Source organism: Arachis stenosperma, chromosome 9 (genome assembly GCF_014773155.1).
Source record: "Arachis stenosperma cultivar V10309 chromosome 9, arast.V10309.gnm1.PFL2, whole genome shotgun sequence".
NCBI lineage: Eukaryota > Viridiplantae > Streptophyta > Magnoliopsida > Fabales > Fabaceae > Arachis > Arachis stenosperma.
In genome coordinates, this window is record NC_080385.1 from 6,279,672 (window position 1) to 6,297,240 (window position 17,569).

The following is a 17,569-nucleotide window of genomic DNA, read 5'->3' on the forward strand; positions in this document are numbered from 1 at the left end:
ATTAAATAGGATAAATTTAAATTGTTTAGATTAATTTTTTATTGTTTTTCAAATATTATAGTATTTATAATTAGTAGCTTCATTTATAATTTTTTTATGTGATATTCATACACATAAAATAAATTTATCATACATTAATATAAAATAAAATAAAAAGAAAAAATGAGTAAGTTTGGTAACCAAAATTTTTCAGCCATAATCAGCCAAAACTTTCCATATTTTACTTCATTTATATCACTTAATAACAATTTTATTTTTTACTTCACTTTCTTATCATTCTACTTATCACCGTTCATTCTACTTATCACCTTTCTTATCAAATCTGCTAATTAATGATATTAATTAGAAAATCATATCCTTTTTATTAGGCACTATTGTAATCAATACTTAATATTCCTTTTTATAATTTGATTTTTATATATAAAAATACAATAAAGATTAATAATAATTATATTTAAGAACGGTAATTATAATATCAATTACATTAAATAATTGCAATTGATTCTTTGTCTGTTATGGTATTTATCATCAATTATTGGGGATATGAAACATGAAACCTATCCTAATATATACTTTATGTTAATTCAATCATATTCATTCAAAAATCACAAGAATAACACCATTGCAAGCACAATAGTGTATAAGCCAAGAAATTTTACAAGAAATTATTTTTATCATTGTAATTTGTATGGCAATTGATTTCGACCTTAATACAGTACCTATGGCAGAAGGTGCTGAAGAATTTGTACAACAGACGAACTCACCCAATGAAATTGTTGCCAGTCAATCAATTTCTGAGAATATAGAAAACTACACTAGCTCTGATGAGGTATGGTAATAACTTGGATTATTTTTTTTATGTATTTTTTAGCACTTTAGTTATATGCGTAACATTCTTGATCATTATTTGTTTGCTATTTATCTCAAAAAAAAATTATTTACATCGGCAAATAAGTTTTAGCATCATCACAAACAATATAACTAAGACTATCATATATCATCACGCTTTCGTACACATAGCATTCATTGATATTCTAATTAATTTAGAATTTCATTCAATTCTCAAATTGTAAATTTTACCTTTAATTTTGCCAAAGAATTACAAAATAATTTTTTAAATCAAAATTCGAGTTAATAAAAATATTGAAAAACAACTTTGGACTTATTCTATAATCTAACTATTTAAAATAAAATGCTTTTCAGAGAAAATTTATTTGAAAGATTTTAAAACAAAATCTGGAGAAATAGAAGCTATGGTCCCTACTATGTCTTCCGCCTTATTCCTCTTTCATTTTCATAAATATGCCTTTTTTTGTTGTTTATGCCTTTGATAATTGATATCTTTTATTATTATTATCATTATCATTATTATTATTATTATTATTACTATTATTATTATTATTATTATTATTATTATTATTATTATTGGAACACATAAGCAACCGTTGCGCCTGTTCTCCAAAAGAAACGTTAGGACATAGATGTTTTCATCCTCTTGTCTGTGTTTTAATTTAAATGAGAGATAAATCATAGAAATAAGTATTTTGATGAACAATAACTTTTTTATAATATTTAATTTTAAATTACTTAAAATATTCTAGAGAATTTAAATAAAAAAATAAAAAATATACGTAAATCCAAAAATAATTACATGAAGTTAACATCTACGTTAACATACATAATAAAACGAAATTAGGACCTAAAAGTATAGTATTGTGTTTTATTTGTTATACTCGATAGTGAAATTAGCCACTTTTGTATAGCTAACTATTATGTAGAGTTTCATTTGTTTTTTTTCTTTCTTTGTTTTTTTTCCAGGTCATAAACCAAGTCATTGGTGACGAGGAGGTAGATCCCGAGGTGGGAATGTGCTTCGGCACATTAGAAGATGCGCGTGCATATTATTACCGATATGCGGCTAGAACTGGATTTGTCGTCAAAATAAGAACCACCGGCTGGGAGACCATAAACGATCAGAGGGTGGTTGTTAATCAAGCTTTGCATTGTAACAGAGATGGATACCGCACATCCCGTGTAAAGGCACCCCAGAGAAGGAAAACAGTGGCCTCAACAAACTGCAAAGCCCGTTGCTATTTGGCATTAGATAAAATGACAGGGCAGTGGAGAATTTCTCGAGTAGAGGTATCTCACTCACACCCGCTTAATCCGAAGCTATCTGGAATATTCTCAGCAAACCGTCAGCTAAGTATGCATGTGAAGGACCTGATACAGCAAAATGACCAAGCTGGCATTAGACCGAGTAAGACGTACCAGGCACTAGCCAATGCAGTCGGTGGCCCTGCCAACCTCACCTTTACAGAGAAGGATGTTAGAAATTACATTAGTCGTCACTTACGCATTTCCGGGGATGAGACGGATCCAAAAGAGTTACTTAAGCACTTCTCACGGATGAAGGAGCTCAATCCAAACTTTTTCTTTGAAATAGACGTGGATGAAAACCATAGCATTAGAAATGTGTTTTGGGCCAATGCTCGGTGTAGAGCTGCATGGGAATATTTTGGTGATGTCGTGACGTTTGACACTACTTACAAGACTAATAGGCACTTAATTATTATTTTTCTGTTGTACTTAATTAGACTTTTTTTCCATCCATGGCATTTGGAGTTTCCACCTACATATCATGTTTTTATATTTTTATTTTTTAGGTACGACATGCCGTTTGGGTCTTTTGTAGGTGTCAACCACCATGGGATGTCTACGCTTCTTGGGTGCGCATTATTGCGGAATGAGGACACTCGTACATTCGAATGGCTTTTTCGTACTTGGTTGAAGTGTATGGGTAAGGCCCCCATATGTGTTATAACAGACCAATCGCTGCAGATGCGTTCTGCATTAGAGACCACATTACCACACACACGCCATAGATGGTGCATATGGCATATCCTAAACAAGATACCAAACAAGCTGGTAGGTTATCGTCATTTCGATCAGCTCATCACATGCATGAAGAGGATTGTGTTTGAATCCAAATCTAAGGACTCATTTGAGAGAGATTGGCACGATTTCATTGAAGAGTATGACCTCCACAATTCTAGGTGGCTAAATGGTAGTATAATCTTCTGGTTCCTTGCTGCCTCTGTGTGGCTACTGTATAGATGTTATTTTATAGTCATTATGGATGTTGCACTTAGAGGTTAACCGATGCTATTTTTGTTTTTTTTTGCATTTTTTGGTTTTTCCTGTTCATTTGCAGATATGTTTGCTGACCGACACATGTGGGTGCCAGTATTTTTCAAGGATGAATTCTGGGCTGGCATGAGGAGCACACAGCGTAGTGAGAGTATGCATTCAGTTTTTGATAAGTACTTAAACAGTAAGAGCTCTTTGTTGCAATTTGTTCGCCAATACCAAAACTGTGTTATAGACAAGGAGCAAAAGGAGCTTGAGTGTGACGCTGCTGATTTAAGGGGTATTATCCCTTGTGTTTCCAGCTCACCAATAGAGAAGCAGTTCCAGAGAGAATATACAAACTCCATGTTTCGAGACGTTCAGGATCAATTTATAAAAAAGGCCGATTGTGACATCTCCTTAATCAACCATCATGGCACAAGTATAGTTTGTGAAGTTGACCAACAAAAGATGGTGTTTGATATGTCAGTGTACAGCAGATACCAAGTCGTGTATTGCTCGCAATCATCAGATGTTCAATGTGATTGCTTTATGTTCCAATCGAATGGTATTCTATGCTGCCACAGTCTTGCTGTTCTTCTACATTTTCGTGTGACATCAGTGTCCTCACAATACATTCTATCCCGATGGAGTAAGAATGTTAGTCGGAGACACACATACATCAGGAGTAGCATTGACATGGACCGTTCTGATGAAAGCATGACAATTTTTAGGCAATTGTGTTCTGATTTTTACAACATCGCTCAGAATTTTGTGGCTACTCCAGAGGTTGCTGCTATATTGCGTGGTGCCATGGACAGTGCTCGGGAGAAGCTCAGAGAACACAAGGAATTCGAGCATCAAGCTGCACATGTACCAAGTGCGATTTACTCACATACGCATGATGAGTGTCCTGTTAGCATGGATGAGCTACATGGCCCACGTCGTGTTCCTACGCGAGGTCGTCCAACTTCCACCAGACTTGGGGCAGATCTGGAAAAATCTATTAAGAAGAGGGCACGCAAAAACAAGAACACTCACAATCACAACAAGGTAAATATGAGATCTACCCCCTTTTCATGTTATTTGTTTATTTTAAGTTGGTTGAATGGATAATAAGTGATGATGTTATCTTTCAATATGATTTGTGTGTTAAGGGACCTAATGGTAATGCACAACCATCTCCTACAAATGTGGCAACTTCCTACAAAGATACGCGACCGGCTTGTTCAGAAATGACAGACAATTTGGCTATGCACTCTGGCTCCTTCATATCACTATTGAATTCATTCCATAACGCTGAACAATTGTGTATGTATACCTAGTGTATTTTTCATAGCATTAATGTCATGTCCATTTACTAATTGTTTTCTCTTCTTTTTTGTTATTTTCATAAAAATTTTTTTCACAGGAAGCATTCTTGGAGGATTCGAAGTTTAACATCACTACATATCATAAGCATTAGAGTTTAACAACTACTTTGTACTTTGCCCATGCTTCAACTTTATTTCAACTTCATTCTTTTACTCTTTGTTACCGTTATTATTTGTTACTAATATTTAAAATAATAAATGTTTAGTTGATAATTTAATCATTACGATAATGTGGTGCAATACATGAAGTTTAAATTTGAATATCCAAAAGTATCCGTACATAGTAAGGTCTTTCTTTTATTATTTAAAAAATTAGACATCAAAAAGTCATATCCAGACATGTATTTTATTTACATCCAATAACATCCTTTAATTTATTAGAATAACATCCACGATCGAGCATTTATTGCTTGGGCATAAATATTTTTAGCTGCCTGTTAAGCATGGATAATTGTATATTGGAAAGATAATTCAGAATTCAGTCAACGTGTTCTCGATTTGAGCAAAAACAAGCCAAACATGTATAAAAAAAAAACTAATAATTTAAAAACAATTTTTTATACATAAATATTAACTGGGATATTGAATTATTGTATTTTTTTTATCCAGTCCAAATCCAAAACTTTTCGCAAATATTTCATGATAAAATCACTTAAATTCTGCAAGCATATCAACCGTAAATACACATAGCAACTCTAGTCCTAATCAATTGTTTGTGAATATATTTAACCTGCTACCTAATATAGGTTTCCCTTTAAAAAAGATGCATCCGGTTTTGGTTTATATCCGATAACATCCATCTGTATATAAAAATAACATCCTCTAAATCCTGAAATCAAATTAACAAAAAACACACACCGACCAACTCTAATCTCAATTTATGGCTTATAGTTCCGTTTAGCTTTCTTAGCCAGTTCTGCTCTTCGAACCAGTGATCTTGTCCATGGGTTCGTCCAAGGATCTTCAAGGGTTTTTTTCTTTCCCCTATCCTCCACATGACGACATGGTACATTGAGTACACCATCTACCTCACTCCTAGAGATGTTGTCTTTGCAAATTAGAATGTCAGTTACAATTTCTTTCCGAATTTGTTGCAGCTGGGCCTGTGGTCACATACAGATGTATTTGTGTTTGGTATAGAATACACTAAAGAAGCAATATAAATCCAGCCAGCATAAGTAGAATTCATCCAAGAAGAGTTATTTATCATTATTAAATACGCAAATAAGCATCAACATATGTTTTGGATTTCACTAACCGTCGTCCAAATAGGCATATTCAATTCATCCTCTGCCAAGCTCTTTGGATCCCATATTTCCATCCATTTAATGACGTATACGCCACAGTCCCACCTATGCAACACAAATGACAAAAATCGTGCCAACATATTAAAATTTGTGGGTTGATTTTTTAATCCCTTCTTTGTTTCACCTCTAGACTTACCCATTAGGCTGTTTTTGGAGCCTTGTTTCATAGCAACATTCATAGCCCTCAGCTGTGAATACTACATTCGGTCTACAGTTGCTGCCAACTCTTGGAGAAGAAAGCCCTTCGACAAGCCAGAGAGAAAAAATTAGGGAGGAAAAGAAGAAAAAAACATGGAAGCAACACCTAACACCCGAAAAAATATGCATCATCAATCTATTTTCACTTACTACATATTTATCTATTTTCTCTCGGCGCTCCGAGTGTGGGCCATTGTGCATAGAGTCTAACACCCATAGGTTATCAGTCTTCCGGTGGAGTACATATAGCCACCAGTGATCATCTTGGCACACTGGAACAAACCACTTCATCGTTGAATAAAGCATGTTAGTATATAGTTATTTTTTTCATATTCTTGTAATGAAAAAATAGATTTTGTGTGTGGATTAGTAAGTATATAAATTACTGACGTAATCAACTTTTTTCGCTTTCTCCGCATCGAACCAGTGCTGCCCGCGGCCCATGAATTTGCTAAGAACAGGGACAAAACCAGTGTTCGTCCCAGCAAATCGTTCAATGTTATCATCAGTCATATTATGGCCTGTAAACCCATTTTGCATTAGTTAAACACCTAAAGTAATAATTTAGAGTATCCTTCACCGAGGCAATTATGGTATTAATTAATATTAAGTGGGTAAGGAAAGATTGCACTAACCATTAGTCTCGGTGGAATACAATAAAAATGCGTGCAAAACCTTGCGTTGCTCGAAGTATTGAACATGGCACAGCAGTAATCAACCACCTGAATAGAGTAAACGTATTACATTTTCATGGCACTTTAATGCATAACGCATACATAGCAATTTATTACAGTTTTTTTGTTTGCTCTTACCGTATCGCTTACTCTTCTACGCCATCCCAGTGATTGAAGATCCGCTCGCTGCAGCTGAACATCATCGCCATTGCGAATCCACGCAAGTGTGGTATTCTTTGCACCCCTCCGATCTGTCACCCACTTGTATATCCTGTTCATGTCATCACCTGTCGGCCTTGCAGCACCCCCAGATGGCATTAGTGTGTCCACCACAGCTTTTGTTTTTATGTCTTCTGGTGATTCAGGTTCCAGAGTTGCATTTTGATCATTTGTTACCGGAGATCTGGGCGGTGAGTCTGGTATGTGCATCTGAGTGATGCCAAGCGAGAATGACGGGATTGAAAAGTCTACTTGAGCTGGGTCTTCTGGTGCAACATACACTACCATTGCAAGCTCTCCGGATTCCCTGCACAGTCATTAACAATTAAGTGCTCTTAACTGAGTGCTCTTAACAATTAAGTGCTCTTATCTGAGCCAAAACTAAAATAAAGAAAGTTGTGTAACCAGCATAAGATTATATGGATAACATCTATTATTGATTAAACTTTCACCTCAAAAGAAGAATCAGAAGTAAAAGAGTCATGCACTACTATAATCTTCAATAATTCGTATTATTGTTAAAATCATCTATCTAACTTGCCTTTGATTCGAAGGTCCTTCATCACATTATCATCTATTCCGTTTTCAACAGGTGTGTCAGACATTGTCTCATCCCCTTTGGGCATTTCAGGACATGTCCACCTCATATTCATAGTATTCCCCCTAATGGACCTGTTTTAGGACTCTTAAATAATAAGTTGAGCACCTATAAGTGATAATAACAAAACATCTGATACAAATATGAGTTAATCAAGTAATGTAGTACGCTTAAATTCGTAAATGATGTTAAATCTAAAGTTTACCCAAAGCTTCTTCGTGCAGAATAAGTAAAGAATGGATAGTAACATCCACATTGCCAACCAGTTAGCAACCATAATGCTAGAAAGATAACATCGGGTATGAGGCACGCATAACATCAATTTAAATGATAAAATATTAGATAATCAACTCCTATTCAAGATAAATATACCAGTTACAACCCCTAATTTTGCCATTCTTCTCAATAGCACAATATTATACGTAGGTACGTATATTAAAATTACTTTATATATGGTAAAATGTTATATGCAAACAATATATGATAAATTATGTCAACGCAGTTGCCCAAAAAAAATTATGCTAGTATATTATTACAATGAGGCAAGTTAAAGCATTAAATCTTCATACGATAACTAAAAATTCAATAACTTGCCTTTCCTTTGAATTCCCGTCCTTAACATTATCATCTGTTGCATTTACCACTGGCATGTCGGCCAATGTCTCCTCCCCCGTAGGCATTTTGATACATGTCTTGTTCATAAACACTTTATCCCCCTCAATGCATCCGTTTTGTGAGGCTTGGCTACATTTTCTGTTTAAATAAATTGGAAGATGAACAACTATAAATGATAATTAAAAAGGTCACCTAGCACAAATATAATCCGACCAAGTAATTCTAGTATACCCAAGTATAGTATAGAATGGTCAATAACTTCCGTAATTTAAATCAGTTAACATCCAGAGAGCCACACGAATAACATCAGGAGTATTATATACATAACATCCAAACTAATGAGACAAGATTTAGCTATTCGTAATACTATTTAAAGTCACTAGTATTGGCATTACTTAACGGGAGAGGACACATAGTCATCAAATTTATTATGTTATAGAATTAATGCTAAAACAGGAAAAAATGTATTTACATGTGTAAGGTCTATTGCCATGCTCAAAATAAGTATCTCCAACAGTTTTTAAAATATAGATTTACCAGCTACAGCATCAATATCACACTTCTAAAATTAGATAAATAATGAATTACTCTATACATGGTAAAACTTTATATATGATTAAAAAGACGCAAAATCTAAAAGATATTTATTTATGCTATAATAATATTAAAAAGACACAGGTTAGAGCAATAAAAGTTTATAACAAGTAATAAATCTTTGAATTGCCTTTTTTTGGAAGGTTGTTGATCAAATTCAACAAGTGATGCATGGTCAGCTGGTATGTCGGTCTCGTTTTCATCTACCGTGGGAGTTTCTTTACGAGTCTTTCTATCAGACTTTGTTTTTTTCTTGATGCATCTTCTCTTTGATACACGATTGTGCTTTTTCGGTGACCCATACATCTTTCCAATTAAATTTAGAAGCCCCTACAGTGGACAACATATAAGTTTTATTCACGTTAGAGCTTAAAAGGAGTGATCCGATTAACATATCTTTCACACTTATATCTCACCGAGTGAGATGTGCTTTCCTCTTCATCCATCTTCTTCAGATCAACAAGCGACCAGTCTCTGATCCACGGTTCTCTCCCATTATATCTTCCTAAATCTCCATGCTTGTTAGCATGGAGATATATAATCTGAAAGTTATAGTAATTGCTATAAACAAGGTATACTATAAAATAACAAACAACAAATCAAAGGTTAAGGATATATGGCTCACCAATAATGCGAACATACATCCATCAACTGTTTTCTTCCCTACATCCTGAAACCTCAGAACTCCCTCAATTAAAAATCATAATGTACCTCGCCCAATACATCTTCCTTGGGTTCGATACATCAATGGCAGCGCGTATATGTATGTCTGAAACAGTGGCTTTCGGTGAGGGAAAGAAGAAACACTTGGCTATCAACATGATGAACTGTCTCTGGAAGTTGATTCTATCGACATCGGACTGCATCGAGCATGTGATAACATCCCTTTTCAAATCTGCTTGTGTCTTTCCTGTGAAGCTGTTAACAAGTCGGTGCTCTGCTGCTGTTTCTGGACTTTTGAAACTATCCCCTGTCAAGCACAAAATTGAGTCGATGCAGTACAAATATTTAATGGCTAATTTAACCGAAAACATATAGTCAACGAAAGTACTGTGGATAATTTTTTTCCCTTTTCTCCCTATTTTATTTGAGAATTGCGTACCATGGTTCGGTAGTCCAAAACACCGTGCAATAATTCAACTGATATGGGAATTTTTCTTGTTCCGACGATTAAGGAATTCTCATCCCGACTATATGATGATGCTAATGCAACCATCATCTTGGTTGACAGCCCATTCAGGCACATATTGCAGCCAGCCAAGTCCTCATGTTCTGCACCTCCATTAGTTTCTCTCTGCCCGCCTGAGTCTAATTGCTTCATAACAACAAAGAAGAATGTGGGATTTAACATTTACTATCAAAACACAATATCCCAAGTTTACAGTTAATTCATCGCTAACCATCCAAGGTACCTTTTTTGGTCCAACATTTTTTTTTTGCGATCTTCTTTCGGGATTGTTATTCTTCTGTGTCTCTTTTTTGCTCCTGGTACGAGCCATAGCTACTTCTTGTTTTTCGAACACCTGTTCACAAACAACTGCTATATATACTCAAATAACTCACTTAAATTAATCATTAATACCAACATGTTTATCAATAGCATAGATACGCCAATATTATTATTGTTATAATTTATAGACATCACGATGCCCAAACCCATTTGTCAGATCCCTTTGGCACACTTCAAACCTGCTCTTTTGCATACAAAAAAATTTAAATAGCTGTATTCTTTTTCAAATTCTAATGTATAGAATTGCGAAGAACACAATTTAGGTGTATGATGAATATATAAGTCACAAATTATTAATTATTGAACTTATTATAGGGAATTTTAAATTTCGTTGACAAAATCTAAGTCATCTGTCCTAGTTAGTACTTAAAATAAATATCAGATTCAAGTTTAAATGTTTTAACATTAACGCTAAGCAATGTATAACAATACAAGGGTTAAAGTTAATCAAAAATAAAAAAATGAATAAAAAATAATAAAAAGTAGAAACGAAAGTAGAGTAACTAACATCATGTAAATTATTATAGAGAGTAAATAAACTTTATTTTATTTCAGAAGGTGTAATTATATATTTTGACTATATATATATATAACTAATAGTAATTTATGTTATTTAATTTGAATGGTCCCAAATTACACAACCCATACTTTCATATAGGAAAATGAACAACGTTATACGTACCATTTACAAGTACTGTATTTTTTCTGTATATTTCTTTTTATAATTAACATTAAAAATAATTAATAAAGAATATAAAATGATAAAAAATTTTGTCTTTTATTCTATGCTGATGGATACAAGCATTGTGTTTTATTCTATAGACAACAATTTTTATTAGTCCACATCGCTGTCTATTATATTCTTCCCTTTCTCAATTCATTACTACTCTCTGTCTCTCTCTTTGGTGATCGAGGGTTCTATGATTATTTAATTTTATTAGTAGTGGAGATAATTAAGGAATGGATGGAAGTGTAAAAATATTTGTTTGGAATTATAAGTTAGGAAAAGTGATTGGACTTGGAGAGTTTTGATAAGGTTAGAATTGCTCAAAATTTACCAACAGGTCATAAAGTTGCTATCAAGCTCCTAAACCGTCACAAGATCAACCAAATCAAAATGGAAGTAACTAATCAAAAATCAGTTTAATTTGTTTAACTACATACCATTACTTAAATAGACATATATGTATGTATGTTCACACTAAAAAATTCCATACAAAATTCCAACTCAACATTTTATAAAGTTAAAGCAATTCAAACTAAAAAAAATCAAGGCATAACATCTCTACTGAACCATATGTAGAAGGATTTTTTTTCTTTCACATGAATAAAAAAAATTAATAAATTATCAATAACTTTAAGTACTCCTAATGTACTCCCACCATAGTTAATTACCATAATTAGTCAACTACTAACAAATACATAATCCAAGTGACACACATGATAAAAAAAAACTCCTTTTTTGGTGCCTTCTCTTCATCTCCAGCCCAAAAATACCATCTTTGCAAGTTTTTCCCATTTTCAAAACCCCTCAAAGTGAGATAAAGAACAAAAATTTCATCGTTAACATCGTTAACACACATGAAACATAATTAATAGAAAGATAAAACTAGATAACATACCTAAAGGAGCCGGAGATAAGGCTATGAGATGATCAGCTTTTCCAGTGGAGACTTTTGAACTATGGAGGCAACTTGAACGAAATGGCTGCTTCGTATTTGTCACTGTATTAATTTCTTGAAAGAAAGCACAACACCAAGTATGAAAAATATTTATTCAAACCACATAACATATAAAAAATCAGGAACCATGAAACACCAGAAAATTAATGTCTACTTATCACGGTTTGACTTAGCCTGATTTTGATGCTTAATCACAATGCACCCAAACAAGTTCATAGCATTTTTTTTCAATTGTTAAAAAAAATATTCATAGAAAATGGGGAATTAAAATATTGATATAAGGTCTTTTCATGAATAGATTGTCATATTGTATAACATCCATGAAAGATATATCAAATCCCATTGAGGAGTTACGAACAAGAATTTTTGAATGGTGTCTTGCCATCCATAATCAATTAAGAGAAAATATTCTCTTCCAAAATAAAAACAAAATAATATACAACTCCACCTAACACACAGCATCAAGATTCAAGAGTAACATATACGGTAACAGAGCATGTCATTCACATTGCAAAACGATTCAATGAGTTTCACAGAAAAAGCTTTCAGATAATCAAAGTCCAAAGCCCAAAAAGAGAAACCGAGCGAGCAAGGAAAAGGTTTTACTTACCGAGAAAATACGCCAGTGAATGCGAATATGGTGAAGATGAGATTGTGAAAGTGAGAACCGGAAATTGCTGAAACCTTGGGTGCGAGAATGGCGCAGAAGAAAAAGGGATTAGAGGACGAAACACCAAACGGCGTGTTATTGCAGAACAGAGGCGCCAGGAAACAACGAAAAAACCCCTTTTCTGCTACTTTCCCTTCATCTTTACTTGCAGAACAGAGGCGCCAGGAAACAACGAAAACACCCCTTTTCTGCTACCTTCCCTTCATCTTTACTCCCAAAACGTGATCCTTTTTCGGCTATTCCCTTTTCTCTATTCCCAAACCCATCACCATGAGATAAAAATCAAAACTTTCATCCTTACCATCAACTCCAACCACATGCAACAACAGATATTGTACTTTCAACATGCCAATTAACGGAAAAATTATATTAAATAACATACCTATATGAATCGGATACAGTGCTATAGAATGCTCCGATGATCTTGCTGCTGGGTTTCACCTCCCTGCATCTTTTCGTTTTCCTGGTTCCTGGGGTTATGGAAGGAATGAGAAGGGGGAGAAAAGTTTTGATCTTTAACTCTATGTAATTTCTTCGTATATTTGGATGTTAATTTACTGGACTGAAATTGCATTTTATTAGAATTAAATGTTGATGAGAGATTTTTAGGAATTTGATTGAGATGAGGCAGAAATTAATTTTAGGAATGAAATTAATTACTATAGGAATGAAGAAGAAGAAACGGTGATAAGTATGTTATTGATAAGCAAGTGGAGTACACTCTCTTATCATGAGAGTAAAATTTAGTTTATACTATATTTATAATATACTCTTTTTTTTTTGCTACGTAGCACTCCCCAAATGAAATAATTCATACCCGTCTCACCCAAATCCATTTAAGTCGCAAATATACAAGTTGAGTTAAATTAATCTACTTATAAATAAATTGTGACTTTACTTATTACTTGATTCATTTATTTTTAGGAGCTGTCCGAATCAATTCTTCGTGACTCCGTCACAACTCGTTTAGATGGCTCTAGTGACGGTTGAGAGTGGAAGAACAACTAGAACAAGATAAAGACAAATAAAGCTTCAATGTAATTTGAAAGAAGCAAAGGGTAATATGGGGTTTTCATTCGGTACGTACTGTTGAAAGTCCAAAACATGCACCCATCATAATTATTTTTTAAGGACCCACGCGGAAAATTAATGAAGGTAGCAAAGCACACCCAACCAAATTGAATGGAAGGTTCTTTTGTACATGCATTTGCTCTCTTATCCATCTTTACGTACCAAAGGGAATGTGAGGGAAATAATGATATACCATATAGCCTTAGATTCAACCCTATTTCTATATGGAAGTTGAGAATTTTTCTAAAATTTAGCTTCGGTAGTGTTAAATAATCAAAATTAAATTGTATAAATTTGTTTCATTTAATATTTTTAATTATAACGATAATTAATAATATTAAATAATAAAAATTTAGGCTACTTTTAGCTAATTATTTTTGTTACTAAATATTTTTGTTTTAACTTATAAGTTTAAAAATTTCTCAATGAAAATTGGAAAAGTATAGGTTACCAATATATTATCTGCCAACTTCTGCCAATTCTTATTTATATTTGTATTTCATGGAAGTGTGTTCGTAGATGTGTCTAATAATTAATATATTTTAAATACATATATAAAGAGACACATCCAGAAAATATATCTATAAAGACACTTCTATTAAACACAGTTATAAAAAAGACATTTTTATTAGACACATCTATGAACACACTTCCATAAAACACAATTATAAATAAGAGTTGGTAGAAGTTGGCAGATATGCTGTTGGTAACGTAGCGGAACCGATGAAAATTTTATCCTTCCTAAATTTTATACTGGATTATACTATATTTAGACTCTATCTTAAAAAAAAAAAACAATTATTTTTAAAACCACATTATTTAATTATTGTTCATTTTATTTAACTTTTTTTTAAAATAAACGATAAATTATCTTATATATATATAATGATTATTAAATAAAATTAACTAATTTATCATAGTTAACTTATTTATTTCAACATTCCACTGATTTAGATTTATAATATGATATATAAAAGTATTATTTACGTATAATAGAATCAATCTGATTTAATTTTGACCATTATTATTGCTGCAGTAATAAAGCGTAATAAGATTTTCGGTTCTTGTAGACTTGTAGTAGTATACCCAATATACCTGACTCCGGTAACTTGAGTAATAATTTACTAATATTTGATTTGAAACTTAAAGAATTTTTTTTTAATTTACAAATAATTCTTAAATTTCCTATTTTAAATTTGATGAAGGACTGGTATATAGATTTCATCGTGCATTCATCAATCAACATGCTCATCTAACTCAATGATAAATATTATATTTTAATTTTGAGCTATTTGCATATAAGTTTTCTTATGTAGTAGTTTCAAAACATACATACTACTCATCAATCTAATCCAATAAAAATTTTAAAAGTCTATCGTTTGAAAGTTATTTTTTTCTAATTACGAAGTGGATATTTTTTATAATATTTACAGTAAAAATATTCTTTTAATTAATGAAATCGCAACGAGAAAAATAAAAGATAATTTTAATAGAAAAAACATGAATAGATAATTATTGTAAAATGTTGACTATGATAATTATATAATATTTAATAAATATATTAATAATATAAAAATTACTAAGTTAAGTCTATATTAAAATTAAAAAAAAAATCATAATTAAATTCATGTTAAAAGTTACGAATCACTCAAGTATCAATTTATCATCAGTTTTTTTAAATTAATAATACAAATAATAATAAAATATTGACTAAGTCATTTGGAAGAATTATAGAAAGCAGAAAGCAGAAAAAGTATGTTCAATACTTACAAACTCATAATACACATATAATTTTTTTTTTTTTTTACAAAATACACTAACATATTAAACGTACGGATAAATTGGATATCATTATCAAGTTCTTGTTAACATTAATAATACAAATAATAATAAAATATTGACAAAGTCTTTTAAGAATTATAGACAAAGAGTTATTAAGACCATTTTCAGTAGGGAACTCATCTCAGTTCTTGTTTATGGTCTACCTGTCATAAAAAGTAACTCCACATCAGTTTTTGCGTCATAAACAGTAAATAGAAACTCAAAGCATCTCTCTCTTCTCCATTAAGAGAAACTAACTTTAGTCCCTATTGTGGTCCTACTTAATTAATTAATTAAAATACTTGTAATTAATGTAATTAATTTTTTTAATAATGTAATTTAAATATTTAAATTTAAAAATAATTCACTATTAAAAGATATTAATATTAAATAAATTCATATATAACAATAATACACAATAGATAAATCCGGGTTACACTAATTTGTAAAATTACTTAATACAAAGAAAAACATAATTAAATTCTATAGTTGACGACAAGCATTGTGAAATTGCCATATGTGTTCAATCAAGTCCTCCTTCAATTGTCTATGCTGCTGCCTATTTCGAAGTTGGGCATTTCTTTGGAGAAATTGATGGTATGGTGCAAAATCTTCCTCTCCCAGCTGAGGTTGTGATAAGCCATTTTCAATATCATCATACTCTAAGTCTTGAGCAAAATTTCCTGCATAACTGTCTCTTTCATCCTCAACAATCATATTATGCAATATAATACAAGCTCTCATTATGTTGGCAAGCTTCTTCTTTTCCCAAAAACGAACTGGATTACGTATAATTGCAAAGCGTGCTTGCAACACTCCGAATGCTCGTTCCACATCTTTTCTTTGCCTTTCTTGGTATTGTGCAAATAACTTGCGTTTCTCACCTTGTGGCTTTGAGATTGATTTGAGAAATGTGGCCCATTCAGGATAAATACCATCTGCTAAATAGTATCTCATTGTATAATTATTACCATTAATAGTATAATTTACCTCCGGAGCACGGTCATTTAGAATATCATCAAACACTGGAGAACGATCTAACACGTTGATATAATTATTTGAACCAGAAACTCCAAAGAACGCATGCCATATCCAAAGGTTTGAAGATGCTACAACCTCAAGTACTATGGTTGCAACCCCATGATAACCACTCATGTACATACCTTTCTACGCCTTTGGACAATTTTTTCATTACCAATGCATGCAGTCAATGCTACCCAACATGCCAGGGAAGCCACGACCCTCCGCCATTTGTAGCAGGCGTTGTACGTCATTTGGATTGGGTTTTCGCAAGTATTCATCCTGGAACACGGAAATGACACCTTCAACAAATTTTTCCAAGCATTCAATTGTAGTGCTCTCGCCTATGTGCACATAATCATCAACAGCATCAGTGGCTACGCCATGTGCTAACATCCGTATCGCAGCGGTACATTTCTGAAGTGGCGACAAGCCTCTTCTTCCAGTTGCATCAACCCTCTGTTGGAAATACGGATAGACGTTTGAGAGAGCGTCTACTATCCGAAGGAACACATCTCTTCTCATTCGAAATCTCCGTCGAAAAATGTTAGCATTATACACCGGTTCATCTGCAAAGTAATCTTGGAAAAGGCGATCATGTCCTGCTTCTCGATCTCTGTTGATCCATCTACGAGTAATTGGGATAGGGCTTCTATCGATATCTTCTTCTTCTGAATCTTCGAGTAAATACTCATCGATCCAATTATCTATGAGTGTGTTATCTTGCCGTCTTCTTTTGCCATACAAAACCTCATTAAACATATCATCAAAATTTCTAGCCATATGGAGAAATGTAATTTTTAGTTCTCTGTCGAGGTGAGAAACAAGAGTTGAAGTGGAGTTGTGGAGTCATTGATAGTTGATATTTATAAGTGTGTCTGCAATAAGTACCTTAACGGCTAGTTTTGCAACGGCTACTTTTGCAACGGCTAGTTTTTCTTAACGGCTAGTTTTGCAACGGCTACTTAACGGCTACTTTTGCAATGGTCACTTTCATGAACAATAACGGCACAATAATATTGACTAATTTAAAAACTTACATCAGAAATAAACAAAACAAACTACATCACATACCAGTAATACGCAAT

The 17,569-nt window shown here is 32.9% G+C and overlaps 3 protein-coding genes across 3 annotated transcripts; 2 read left to right on the top strand and 1 right to left on the bottom strand.

Annotated features, from left to right (window-relative positions):
• Positions 1 to 721: 721 nt before the first annotated feature.
• LOC130948939 (protein FAR1-RELATED SEQUENCE 5-like) lies at positions 722 to 2,750 on the top strand. Its single transcript, XM_057877795.1, has 3 exons — positions 722 to 829; positions 1,819 to 2,561; positions 2,696 to 2,750. Exons 1-3 carry the CDS (start codon positions 722 to 724, stop codon positions 2,748 to 2,750), a joined length of 906 nt encoding a protein of 301 aa, XP_057733778.1.
• A 120-nt stretch (positions 2,751 to 2,870) lies between these two features.
• Positions 2,871 to 4,668, top strand: LOC130947792 (protein FAR1-RELATED SEQUENCE 1-like). Its single transcript, XM_057876498.1, has 4 exons — positions 2,871 to 3,067; positions 3,215 to 4,182; positions 4,287 to 4,440; positions 4,541 to 4,668. Coding segments are annotated over exons 1-4 (1,227 nt in total). The 5' UTR covers positions 2,871 to 2,964; the 3' UTR covers positions 4,543 to 4,668.
• An 11,276-nt stretch (positions 4,669 to 15,944) lies between these two features.
• Positions 15,945 to 17,264, bottom strand: LOC130948940 (uncharacterized). Its single transcript, XM_057877796.1, is given in 1 exon segment — positions 15,945 to 17,264. A coding segment is annotated over 1 exon segment (1,320 nt).
• Between the last annotated feature and the right edge of the window lie 305 nt (positions 17,265 to 17,569).

What these genes read in the sequence shown, in the direction of transcription:
- LOC130948939 (XM_057877795.1), top strand. Translation starts at nt 722, where the DNA reads ATGGCAGAAGGTGCTGAAGAATTTGTACAACAGACGAACTCACCCAAT. An exon ending in ACTACACTAGCTCTGATGAG is followed by an intron (nt 830 to 1,818) that starts GTATGGTAATAA and finishes TTTTTTTTCCAG; the next exon opens with GTCATAAACCAAGTCATTGG. An exon ending in ACTACTTACAAGACTAATAG is followed by an intron (nt 2,562 to 2,695) that starts GCACTTAATTAT and finishes GGTCTTTTGTAG; the next exon opens with GTGTCAACCACCATGGGATG.
- LOC130947792 (XM_057876498.1), top strand. Translation starts at nt 2,965, where the DNA reads ATGAAGAGGATTGTGTTTGAATCCAAATCTAAGGACTCATTTGAGAGA. An exon ending in CAATTCTAGGTGGCTAAATG is followed by an intron (nt 3,068 to 3,214) that starts GTAGTATAATCT and finishes GTTCATTTGCAG; the next exon opens with ATATGTTTGCTGACCGACAC. An exon ending in ACACTCACAATCACAACAAG is followed by an intron (nt 4,183 to 4,286) that starts GTAAATATGAGA and finishes TTGTGTGTTAAG; the next exon opens with GGACCTAATGGTAATGCACA.